The 12452-nt window shown below is 36.5% G+C and overlaps 1 protein-coding gene across 1 annotated transcript in view; it reads right to left on the bottom strand.

Annotated features, from left to right (window-relative positions):
* Positions 1–1822: 1822 nt before the first annotated feature.
* The window catches only part of nsmfa (NMDA receptor synaptonuclear signaling and neuronal migration factor a), a 40659-nt gene continuing 30029 nt past the window's right edge, over positions 1823–12452 (bottom strand). Inside the window, exons 9-16 of the mRNA XM_008423961.3 lie at positions 11666–11796; positions 11121–11204; positions 10943–10976; positions 9501–9571; positions 9324–9403; positions 8772–8874; positions 6217–6292; positions 1823–5325 (exon numbers count right to left, since the gene is read on the bottom strand). Of these exons, the coding sequence (XP_008422183.1) occupies positions 5228–5325; positions 6217–6292; positions 8772–8874; positions 9324–9403; positions 9501–9571; positions 10943–10976; positions 11121–11204; positions 11666–11796 (677 nt within the window). The 3' untranslated portion in view covers positions 1823–5227. The remainder of the gene's footprint in view (positions 5326–6216; positions 6293–8771; positions 8875–9323; positions 9404–9500; positions 9572–10942; positions 10977–11120; positions 11205–11665; positions 11797–12452) is intronic.

Genomic DNA, 12452 nt, shown 5'->3' with positions numbered 1-12452 from the left:
TAATGTTATGCCTGGTCGGAGTTCATATCTCACAGGCTGACATAGAAAAACGGGAACCTATTAAAAGACTGAGCTTAAGCACCATTTAAACAATTTGGGTGGCTGACACCTGTCGTCTTTTGCTGACTACAGCACAATGTGTGCTAATGTTCGCCATATAAGGGGCTGTTCAAAACCAGCACAGAGACAGCTTCAGGTTCTGAACTGCGCTGTGCGTAAATTTCCCCCCGCTGGGGCACATGAGAAAGCTGGAAACTGCACATCAGCAGCTGAGAAACGCTGATAGTAACAGAATCAGAGCCTTTACTCTCCTGACTCGCCTAATTGTTTTCCAGTTGGAAGGTTGGGGGGTGGGAGGGAAGAAAAATGGGGGGGAAAAATGAAGTAGTAAACAAAAACCTTAATCATCATCCTGTAAAAATGCAAGTAGAACTTAAATTCTTGTTTAGGTGTTATTTTTTTGTTATAGTTCCAGTGAAACTGCTATTTCACATTCTGTCAATGCAGAATCCAACACTGACGTAAACACTAATTCTCTCCATTGTTTTTCCTTTTTTTTTTTGCTTTGTATCAGGCTTGCCTTTCGAACCTGTCTCCACTCCTGTAGCGTTTTCATAAATCAAACATGCTTGTAGTTTGTCTGAGTGCTCTGTATTACAAACCTCTATTTCTAAACTCTTCAATGTGTGCATATACACATTGCTGAAGTTAATATACTTCTCTTTTATGCAGGACCAGGAGTATTTTCACCTCTTAGTTTCCAGAATAGACAATAGTGTTAGGAGAAGGAAAGCTGTGTTGCCTACAGCGTCTATAAAACCTGGTTTAAAACATGATTTCTCCGTAAGTCAGTCTTTTAGATTTGCAGATTATTTGAAGCTAGTTGCTAAAATTAAGGAGCTGCAAATATAGTTGATTTCTCTTTTGTTCTCACTTTTCGTTTTGCTCTTTGACCTCTTAAGTACAAAACACTTCCAGGCACCGCTGACAAAATTGAATTACAAGACAAATAATTATGCTATACTAATTGTGTGTTGCTGGTAATTGATGACAATCAGCTGTCCACTAAGCTGGACATCATGCATTTATATATTGTACCTAATCTTTTTTTTATGCTTAATTAGAGTACATGACTCTTGAAAAGAGTTAAACATCTGTTCAACCTCATATTTTCATATAAAATCTCCTGGTAATTCAATTACCTCATGATGACTGGAACTCAAAAGGTTTTTCTTTTTTGTGACATTACCCCATACAACCAGTTGGCATGTAGACTCCAGTGGTTGTCATGGAGACTAAGTGACCACAAATGAACCCAGGTAATTATGAAAAGCATATTTTCTTTTTCGTCCATCATCAATCATCATTGCATGGCAAAGCAAACATGGATATTCATCCAGCCTTTATTTTTGGTGAAAGTTCTTGTTTTTTAAGACATGTATTGCTCAGGCTGAACATATGGACAAGTTTAGATAGATAGCTATTTTCCGATATCACACAATTGATCATAGCTTATTTAAGTGTTGAAGAATGAGCTATGGATGAATATTTAGAGGTTATTTAAAAGGAAAATACAGAACTTATTCTCATGTCTGTCTGGGGGTGCAAATAATTGTGGCACTGGTTTAATAAAAAAAAAAAAAACGTATTTTTTTACGTGCTTGTTTTTCTCCCCAATGCATAAGTTAAAGGTTGTTTGTCTAATTTATTTTAAATATAGAAGAATTTGTGTTGATGCTTTTTACACATCTTCACCAGGGGTGCCAGAAAGTGTGGATGGCTCTCTGTGACTAATAAAAAAAAAGCAAACAAGAGGACAATAAACTCATAAAAATCTTTAATTAGATTTCCAGTGAATCTCCTTCATATTTTTTTCTTGCAAATGATAGAAACAAAAAGTAATCTCTCTAAAACTCCTGAGTCACGATGCCCCTCACCTTATTCTCCCAAATAAATGTAACAGAATCCTAAATGAGTAAGAGATTTTTCCTCAGAACAGATAATAGATTATTTTTATCCTGTGGCACTTTTTTTTTTTTTTGACTGAAATAACCCGTGGCTGCCGTGTTTCTGAAGCGGAAAATTATGCCGGGGTGAAAGCTCTGAAAAATAATCCCATTAAAACCCAGCAGCTGTTTAGGGCGACTTCTTGGGAGAATTTGGCAGCACGGTGCTTTTGCTGGAATTAAAATGGCTCTGTGAGATGACAGGTTGTGTAACTGCAGAATTTTAAATCTGTAGTGAAAACATATTGCGTGACTCAGGCTGAGAGAGAAAGAGAGAAGAGACGAGAGCACTTGGCTATTCCAGAGAAGCACACTAGGACTGCAATGTCAGACACAGCAAATACATCAGAAATAATAAGAAAAAGATCGTTTAGTTTGTTTTTTTTCCTCAAAAAAGGTTCATCACATCAAACTTTAACAAATCCTCATATGTTGACAACAGAACAAGTAGGAAAGAATTATAACGGAAATATCGACAGCATTGTCTTGTGTGTGTTATTCAAAGCTGTGAGCACTTAACCCCTACACACTTTCTCCACCCACTTCTTGTCTGCAAACACTTGACTATTTAAATTTTACCCTCTTGCTCTTTGCAGCATAACAGATCTTGGTGGTTGTTGTGAAACTGCTGCGTTTGGATGAGTTTTGCACCATGGCCTTTTAAACATCTTGAATTAAACATTGTTTTAAAACATTTTTGTCAGTGAACGTTCCCTCTGACCTAGCAAGCAAAGCCAAAAAAGGCAGAATCCCAATTTGGTTTTGTTAATAATACCCAAGACCCTACTTTTAAAAATCAAGGCAGCTGACGGTCACTTCCAGGATTTGATGTTTGTTTTTTGTTAACCAAAATACAAGAATTTCATATTTCTACATTGCAGTCTTCTAGAATTTGAAGATAAAAAAAGATTCTTAGGGATATAAGCTTTATTCAAAGCTCTTATAGAAAGTTTTTCATATTTTCCAATCTAAAACTAACCTTTCCTTTGAAATTAAAAGCAGCATTTGCAAAAGTTACTGGCTCACCTGTTGAAGATGTATAAAAAGCCTTAAAATAAATCCGTCTTTTATTGCAGCAACATAATCTTTAACTTGGGGGAGTTAAAAAGCTCCAGTACTGAATTTGATCACGTTAATCCAGGTTGTGAAAAAAACAAAAACAACCTAAAAAGGAACATAGAAATAGTAATTGTCAACAAACTTCTACATGGGAAAAAAAAGGGGGGTGGAGGGGTGAAAGAAATGATCACCTTTACCAACGTAAACCTGGACCATCTTCCATTAAGATTCCCCTCACTATTTGCTTCAATAATATGAAATGCTGTAAGAGATTATCATTAATCCCAAAAGCCCCCCACTGTCCTCACCCAGCCATTGAATAATGTTTTCACACTGAAAAGTTTCTAAAGATTTTGTATCTGCAATAAAAGCTGAATTTGTTTAAAGGATCTCTGCCAGTGGTGCCAAAAAATACAAAATTGATCTCAAAGATAGGAATTAAATTCTTATAATTTTCACTCACAAATAAAAAGGTCAGCTTCCTTTATATTGTGTTGGGTGATACAGCTCCAACATCTACGATTTTAGGTGTCAGGTGTACGTGCCTTTTTAATTGGTTTAACTCCTAATTTACCGCCTTTAATTAATCGACCTTCACTTTCTGGTCTGGAACACAGCAGGATTTTCATTCTTTACATACTGCCGATAATCTCTCACACATGTCCACTCAACTGGTGTCGTCACAAACGAACCCGAGTAAATTTGAAGTCTAAAGCCATTGCTGAGATGACATCTGTGTTATTTCCCTCAGAAATCTTCCCCCTGAGCCACAGCGGATATCAGAACCATGTTTCCATTCGCAGTTGTGCTCATGACAAGCACACCATCTGAATTATAAATAGGCTGTGGTACCTGTGCCCTTCTAACTTTGTCTCTAAACGTATTTTGGTCTACGCCCTAGCATGTGCGATTGCGTCTGTGTAGGTCACTTCATTCTTGGTCTGTCTGAAACAGCTGGGATTGTTCGACTCGTCTTAGAGTGCACATTTCTGGTCCTTTTAAATAAGCTGACACCCATCAGTGAAGTCGTATGACTGCTCACAGCTTCATACTCTGGTAGACTTCCCCATTTCAGAAAACTGGTCCTTACAGTTAGAGGTGCTGGAGGCTCGTTTGGCTCTCACTAAGAGCAGCAAGAGTATTTTTAGCAGGAAAAAAAAGGAGTTGGTTCTATTGTTAGGACTGATCCCGCTGCAAAAGAACAAGGTTCGATCATCAGGGAAACTCCTCTTCAGTTGTAGGAGCCCTTGGATGGCTGTTACATCCTTTGACATCATGAGTCACGCTGGACTGTCATCCTTTTTGAATAGACATGACAAAGGGATATTTATGGCAATGCTGGCAATTATTCTTTTTGCTTAAAGGAGATTTAAGAGGAAAATGCACACTTACTTTAAATGGAAAACACACTCGAAACTTTTTTTTTCTCTCCTCACAAAACATTCATATTCCCACAAATCTCTAGAGAGATAATACATTCATTCAAAGCAATGGCGTTGAATATTATAATGTCATCATAGAATAGACAGAGTCATTAAATTTATGGCAAAAACCTGAGTTATTTCAAAGTATCTCAATATGAAACTGCACAACAATGCACTTCAAAAATAAACGATGATCCAATATAGAGTATTATTTGCATGACTAAGGCTATACTAATATATCCATGTGAACTATACACACTTTAACATTATCGATGTATATGTATGTCTCAGGGGCCAGTCTGAGACGTCAAAACACAGAATCACATTGAGACAGGATGAGTTACAGCAATTCATCTGAAGCACATTGCCCCCAAAAAGCATGGCATTGCAACAACAGTGTGACAAAAACTGTATATGTATACACTTTTAATCATCAGTTTATATTTTTGAAACTCAAGTGATAAAGAAAAAAAAAAGATTTGACAGGTTTGATATGGATAGTTCAGCTTCGTTGGGGTTTATCCTCATTTTTTTCCACATTTCCTCCGTCGTTCTACATTGTCCTGCTGCTGCTTTTTCCTCCACTTCCAGGCTTCACCAGCGTTAAAGCAGGTACGACTTTTTATTATTATCTTTTAAGCTGACAATTAATTATGTTCTCCCACCGGATCGTCAGTTTTAACAGTGTCCTCTTGGCACTGCTGGGCTACCGCTGCACTGTTTGTCAGCATGTCTTTGTCACAAAAGGTCCTCGTAGTCCAAGAGTTTTGAGTGTTGGCGCGTCTTCCAAAGGCGGTAAAGGCGAAAATCGAAGTACATCTCGATCATTTCTTTGCCTTGAATGATAAAATGACGAGGACAAGGTAAAAAAAAAGTTAATTACATTTATTTATTTTTAGAAAAAAAAACAAAAAGCTTACATAGTTTTTGAGTTTATGATCTGGATTACATTAATACACCAACATAACATGATGCTGCCACAATTTTACTTCCCAGCTGTAAAATGATGCCAGCTTTCCCCTTTCACCTCAAAATGCAATATCAGCCATTATGACTAAATACGTCAGTTCTAACTCTGTTAAAAAGAGCAATCTGGCTTTGTATGTTGCTTTTGGAGTAATAGCTTCTTTTTTGTATTGTGGTCTCTCAGTCCATGATGGAGCAGAACAGCATTTAGTGAACATAAATTATTCTGGTATTACAAAATGGAATCCTAAATGAATGACATTTAGGATTCCAAACATGAGTAAAAACAACTTTTTAAAGTTTCGTTTTTCCTCGAGATTGGTAACTCTATTCAAGTAAGGTCTTCATGGGCTGGCTTGAGATTAAAATTAAATAATACTTTTGCCAAAATGTTTATTTAACTTTTTTTAAATTATTCCTGTTCAAGGTATCATCACGGTTGATGAATGAAAAGTATAATTTTAATAGAACATGGACCTTTCCTGCAACACATCTAAAGAAAATAGAAACTTTCTAAAAGAAAAAACAAGCATGCAGAGTGAAGAGGGAACCGTTATTCATTAAGATTTGATTTGATTTGAAATGAAAACACTGTAAATAAAAGGAGAACATCTGTTTTGTAAATCCTCCTCCTTATCTGTCAGTGCTGGACAGATGGCCTGTGTGTGAATCATACCGTAAGTGTTGGATGTACTACGCAAATGTGTGTGTATGTGTTAGAGTAGCCGTGTTAAAGTGTTAGGGTGTGTTCCTGGGCCTACCTTGTGCAGACAGCTCCAGCGGTGATTCAAACTCAACAGAATATGGCCTCATCAGATTCTTCAGTTTCTGGAACAGCTGTTGGGCACAGATAAGAAAGCGAGCGGCAATTAATCCAGCTCCTCTTGTAACAAGGGAGCCGGCTTGTTCAGCGGCACACACCAAGCAAAACCCATAAATTCAGCTTGTTACTGTCTCACAGACAAAACTGTTTCTGTGCAGGTGACAAAAAAGACAAAATATGCAAGGCTGTTGGTCTTTACTCCTGGCTTTCATATTACCACCTCTTTTAAGGACAACTCTGTTATAAAAGGTATTACAATATATGAATACATGGAGAAACAATTTTTCTGTGGAGAAACTGTAGGTGACAAATTGTTCCTATACTTCTGTTTACAACAAGAACAAATCACTACTTGAGATTTTTTTTTAAGTCTTGCCACTCTCTTTAAATGTGACACTGTAAATTCCTAAACTCAGATAGCTAAGGACCTGAAAATATAATGCGGCAAAAATAATGAATGGGAGATAACCACCCAGCGTTTGAAGCAATGTCTCTTTTGGTTGTGTTTGTACTTTTCAAATGTCCAGCAAAAGCTAGCTGTACTGCAACGCTAATGCTGGCATGTGATTTATTTTTCTATCTGTTTTTTTCTACAGGAAATAGAAATCACAACACCACACATCCTGTTAGCGGAGAACACCACACTACACACTATGAACACTAGGGAGCGCTGCTTATACGAAAGTACAGTAGTGGAGCGAAACCACTGTGGCCAACTTCTCAGTAAGAAAAATGACAAAAAAATGTAAAGAGGTTTTACTGGCATTTTATATTATAGATCAACTCAAAATAGAATGTCATTTTAAGGTAAAACTATTTTTTTTTACCTCCCGTTTTCTCTACCAACTTTACCAACACAGTAACTGGCATTTTTGCCCAACTCTCCTTCGAAGATAGTTTAACCTCAGTTAGATTGGATGAAGTCTATCAAGAGCGATTTTCAAGTGTTGCGAGTAGCAACAGATTCCTATTTAGATTTCGGTCTGGACTTTGACTGGGCCACTGTAATACATAAATAAGCTTTAGTCTAAACAATTCTATTGTAGCTAAAATCAAAACAACACGAGCCAATAGCATCACCACATAAAATCAAGGTAATATTGATCAAACACAGATGCTAACTCATATGTTAAGTGAGCACATACAGTACTCACAAACATTTATGACATGTTTGGAACACCATAATTTCTCAATACCTTTTTGTCCCTGTAGATACAGAACGATTAATGTTACAAATGTGAATGACAACATATCTCATCACACTGCATCTATTCAGGTTAGTCTGTGATTGTGATGTCTCAAGCATAACATTTTGCCAGGAGTTTTCTCTCTGTGAGTCTGCTGTTGGCACACACACACACACACACTCAGTCTCTTAACTCAGAAAATCCTGGCTGCGAATGTGCCTGATTTCAAAGGAACTCGGAGAATCTCTTGTAAACTGGTACAAATGATGAAATTTATGTCACACAGGTGCAACGGGAAGTCATGATGTTAAATTCTATATCATTTTCAAACCTGCGCAGTATAATACACGTTGTGATTTTTTTTTTTTAATCCTAAAAAGTAAATTAATATCCTCTGGAGAAAATGTAAATATAAAATATAAAATGTCTTTTTGAGGCGTTTAAGGAAAGTGCTGTGCATGTTTACAGGTATTCCAACCAAAATCATGAACTTAAGTCCCTATATATATAAAAAAAAGGAGCAACCTTGCACCTGTTTTGTTTTTGTTTTTCACTTTCGCTTCATACGGTCCTAAAAAACAAAAAGCTTGCAGCTGTGTTTGTCTGTCTAGGTGCAGAAATCCCTGATGTGTAGTCTGTTCTGCAGACTGTCCATCAACCCCAGAGAGAAGCACTTTATATAACAAAGCATTGTTTGGCAGACATGACGGGAACAGACAGATGGGTCAGACAAACACCGCTGGTGATGGTCTGTTGCTGCTTATGTGCTTGCCAGCTTGTGTCTGCACGGGCTTTGTTTATCCTTTATTTTGGCATGTTTGTGTGTTGCTGTGTGTCTTAATAGCTGTTCAGATCAGGTACAGAGAGGTGTAGCATCACTTGGTATGTGTATGTGCTACTCAAATACACTCAGCATAATCACTTAGGAATATGAGAAAACGGTTATGAGTGGAGAAAGACGGAGCTCAATGGTTTAAAGGGAGCCTTTTAGCCTTTGGTGAAGCTTGCTTCTCATGTAGGGATTTTATTAACGAATACACTTAAGAAATATTAACGATCAAGTGCCAGGTATACATTTTATGCTGCAAAAATAACATCTTTCCAAGTATTTTTGGTCTGATTTTTAGTGCAAATACCTTAGGGCACTGGAAATAAGACACAACTAACTTAAGATGTTATAAGTGAAATAATCTGTCAGTGGAACCAATACTTAAAAAAAATAAATAAATAAATTTTAAGGAATTAGTTTCGTTAAACAAACTTCAGTTTTTTTTTAAATAGTGTATTATCTAAGGTGTCAGAATACCTTTTCTCCGTTGGGGTTTCCCAGAACGTAGCATCCCATTATGTGGATCACATTTGGCTCGGGGTTGATTTTACTCATAAAGCGACTCAATCTTCTCCAAAATCTGAAAAAAACAAACAAAAAAAACAAAACAAAACAAAAAAAACACAGAAAATAAAATCTGTATGAGATTTTCGTGAAAACATTTCCAGGGCAATAAAAACAGAAGAACTAATTGAACCAGTTCTCCTGTCAAATAATAACAACAGCATAATTGAGACCAAATAAGCTATGTGAAGCTATGTGATCTGCAATCACATTAAATAAATATTCTGTGAATTGTTATTGATATTTTTCTCAAGATAGTATCAAAGCTTTGATAAACCTTTAAGTTCAACAGCTGAGAAATAAAACATATTTATATATATATATATGTTTTTTTTTTATTTTTTATTTTTTTTTTAGATGAAAACTACCAACACTCCCAGTCATGTTTCTTCACATGTCTGAATCCTCAAGGACATTAAAATAAATGCAAATTGTGACAGGACAAAAAAAAAAAAAGCCTCTTACTGGCTCATATCTTCTTCTTTTTCCACTTTAGCAAAGGTTGCCACCTTGTTCTTCAGTAGATACAGATGACCAGGGCCTCCCTGAAGAATAAATATTAACCCACATTTAAAAAAGGAGAAAAAAAATCATAGATCAAGGGGTTACAATAAAACTAAAATATGAAATCTTCCTTCTCACCTGACAGAAGATAAGCATCCTCCAGAATTTACTTCCTCTCCTGTACGCTGTGAGCTTCTTGTCTATTTCCTCTGTTAGCCAGAAATAAAGTGGGATAAGTGATCAAAGAACTAATGAAATAATGAACAGACCACACTTCGAGACATGTGTAATATCAGCGTGATATTTAGAAGCCCTTGATCCATGGATGAGATCCAGATGTAATTCTGTAATTGAACATTTAAATACAGATTTGAAGCGATCTTTGAAAATGCTCTGTGTGAGCTTTATTTCATGCAGAGATGCTGAAATCTCAGGGGAACTTTTGCTTTAAATGCTTTTGTTATGAACAATACTTTACAAATGCAGACGGTAATTTTAAATAACAGTAAGTAAGTCAATTGGAAGGATTAACAGGATTTAAACACGCATTATGAGCCAAATCTAAGCTATAATTTGGAGATTTAATTGCATGTCGGGTTTCTCCTCAAGCCATTTGCTTGACTTTTGATTCTCGCTCTGCAACAGGAATCAGTAGGGACTGTTCTGCTGCTCAGCTGAGAATAAAACCTAAAGGCTGCTTGTCCTATATATTTACACTCGGAGAGGTCACAAAAAATAAAATTCATATTGAGCTTCAGCTTTAAAATAAATTCTATAAAAGTGTAAAGCCTGCTCATAAAATTATGCCTCATTTGTATTAAAACTGTGTGTACAGAACATGTTTGTTGGGGCCACGAAACACCACAGCTCAAGCTGCAAATTCATTTTCCTTGAAAATTAAAATTAAATAAATTACACAGACTTGCCCAGAAGCGCAGATACAACAAAGAAATAATTAACTAAACCTAAGTTCCCTACTTTTTGTGCTAGGATTACGTATAAAAGGTTTTTTGATTTTTTTTCCTATCCTTCTCCTCACTAATAAATTTGGCTTTAGTGAAAGAATTAAAAAGGCCAAACGTCAAGTAAAAAACTATTAGACAGATGTGCGTGGCAAGACCAAATTCTTAAAATAAATCATTAAGTGGTTGCACAAAGTTGTATTTAATGAATAAGGACGTTTATGAGACTAGGTTATCATTTTGCATTACTTCGTCTGACAGTCACAAATATATATAAACTGTATGTCATACTATAGATGGAAAATTTCTGTAAAAGGATCTATGATGGTCTAATTTTTTGACATCACGCAACCTGACATTATTACATGGATGTGTATATGTTTTACACTTACTGTATAGGAAAACACTGCAAATTCCAAGTTTTGCATAAAAATACAGTTTTGCAGTTGCATTGGTATTTTGGCTGAAACACTAATTACATTTAAAGTAATTTTGGTTGTTTTAAAGTTAACTTAGCACAATTTTTAAACAATTATTTACACAACTGCTGACAGCTTACTGTGACTTTTCACTTTTTTTGTTGTTGTATATTAAGCAAACAGTAGGCAAGTAACTCACCCAAAATGTCATCAAAACTTGCATGTTCATGATCCTGTGAAAAGAAACACAATTTAGCACTGAATACCTGAATTAATGCGAATAAAAAATGTAAATGATTGCAGGCTGTACGCTGAATGTCCTTTGTGTTCTTCAGGGTACAAAACATATCAGTCTTCGTTCGATGTGTTGGACTCACATAGAGGATGGGGATGATGGATGGATCATCCCTGCGGATTATGGTGGGAATGTATTCTGCTTTTGGAACCTTGGAGGAGATCAGCTGAAGATGGAGCAGAGAGGACACAGAGGACTGATTAGTCAAGTTATTTAAATGACATTCACAATTCAAAGGCTTCATTTATCCTAGTTGTCATGAATAGAAAAAAACACTCTGGCAGCTTCTACATTAGCCAGTTTTAACCAAATAACTATTGGCTCATTAAAAATGCAGTTTTAAGAAGACATGGGCAATGTACAGACCTTTTAAAGAAGCGAAAACTGGTATTGGTATTGGTTGGTATTTTTTTGGAGGTTTTTTAAGACTTAAAAATAAAGATCGATGCTCTCCTTAGGGCTAACTTTTGAAATATTTTTTGCATAAGAAATACATCGCTTTCTACATTTAGTTCTTTATCCTTTACTCATGAGTTCATCATCATCTCAATTCAGTTCCATTATTATGTTAAAGAGACTTTGCTCTCTCTTCTTCCAGACAAAATCAGCCGAATGCTGTAGTAATACCATAATTTTGGGAGGAACAAAGTCGTCTCCTTCACAGGCCAGCCTCTCCATCTCTTTCTCCTCCTCCCAGTCTAGAGCATCATCAAGAGCTCCGTCCTCCAGGGCGTTAGTGGAGGCCTGCAGGTCTCCACCTGGAAGACAGCAAGGCACAGGGCAGAGCATCAAGACCTGAGGTAACATGACGCATGTGGAGATGCTGGAAGAGCAGTGGGAGGCCAGCGATGTGGCAGAGAGATAGTTAGGGAGTAGAGACCAGATCAGAGAGAAAGGATGGGAGGATGAACCTCGTAATGATGACATAAATGAGAGAAAACAAGAGGAAGGGAACCAAACAATGAGTTTGGCTACTACCAACCAGGAAAATGCTTCTGAACTGATAATGCTGATAATTTAACTGCCTGTATTTAAGAGTCATGTTTATGCTACTTGTAGAACATAAAGAATAACTCAGTCATGCATGAAAGTTTATAAAATATTTTCTAGATGCTGTAAATGAATGTTATGATGGAGAATTGGAGCCAGGCCAAGAAAAAATAAGTGAAACGCACCACGAGCCAATTAGTGGTATCAATTTATACAAACGTTTACAAGTTCCAAGTATTTTGGTTTTAAAATCCTAGAAATCAAACGCCAGACAAACTACCTGAGGCTTTTCTCACGCTGTTTAGGGGGTAATATTTTCTTTGCTGCACACTGCCAGTTAGCTGGATGATAGACAGCTTTAACACATCTCATTCTTACAATGGGAGAAAAATGTGTCTGGGAATATTTTCAGATGCTAGAAAAA

This window comes from Poecilia reticulata, chromosome 12 (assembly GCF_904066995.2).
Source record: "Poecilia reticulata chromosome 12, P_reticulata-male-v2, whole genome shotgun sequence".
Lineage (NCBI taxonomy): Eukaryota > Metazoa > Chordata > Actinopteri > Cyprinodontiformes > Poeciliidae > Poecilia > Poecilia reticulata.
The sequence above is the reverse complement of the archived record's forward strand: the minus strand, read 5'-3'. Positions and strand labels throughout refer to the sequence as shown.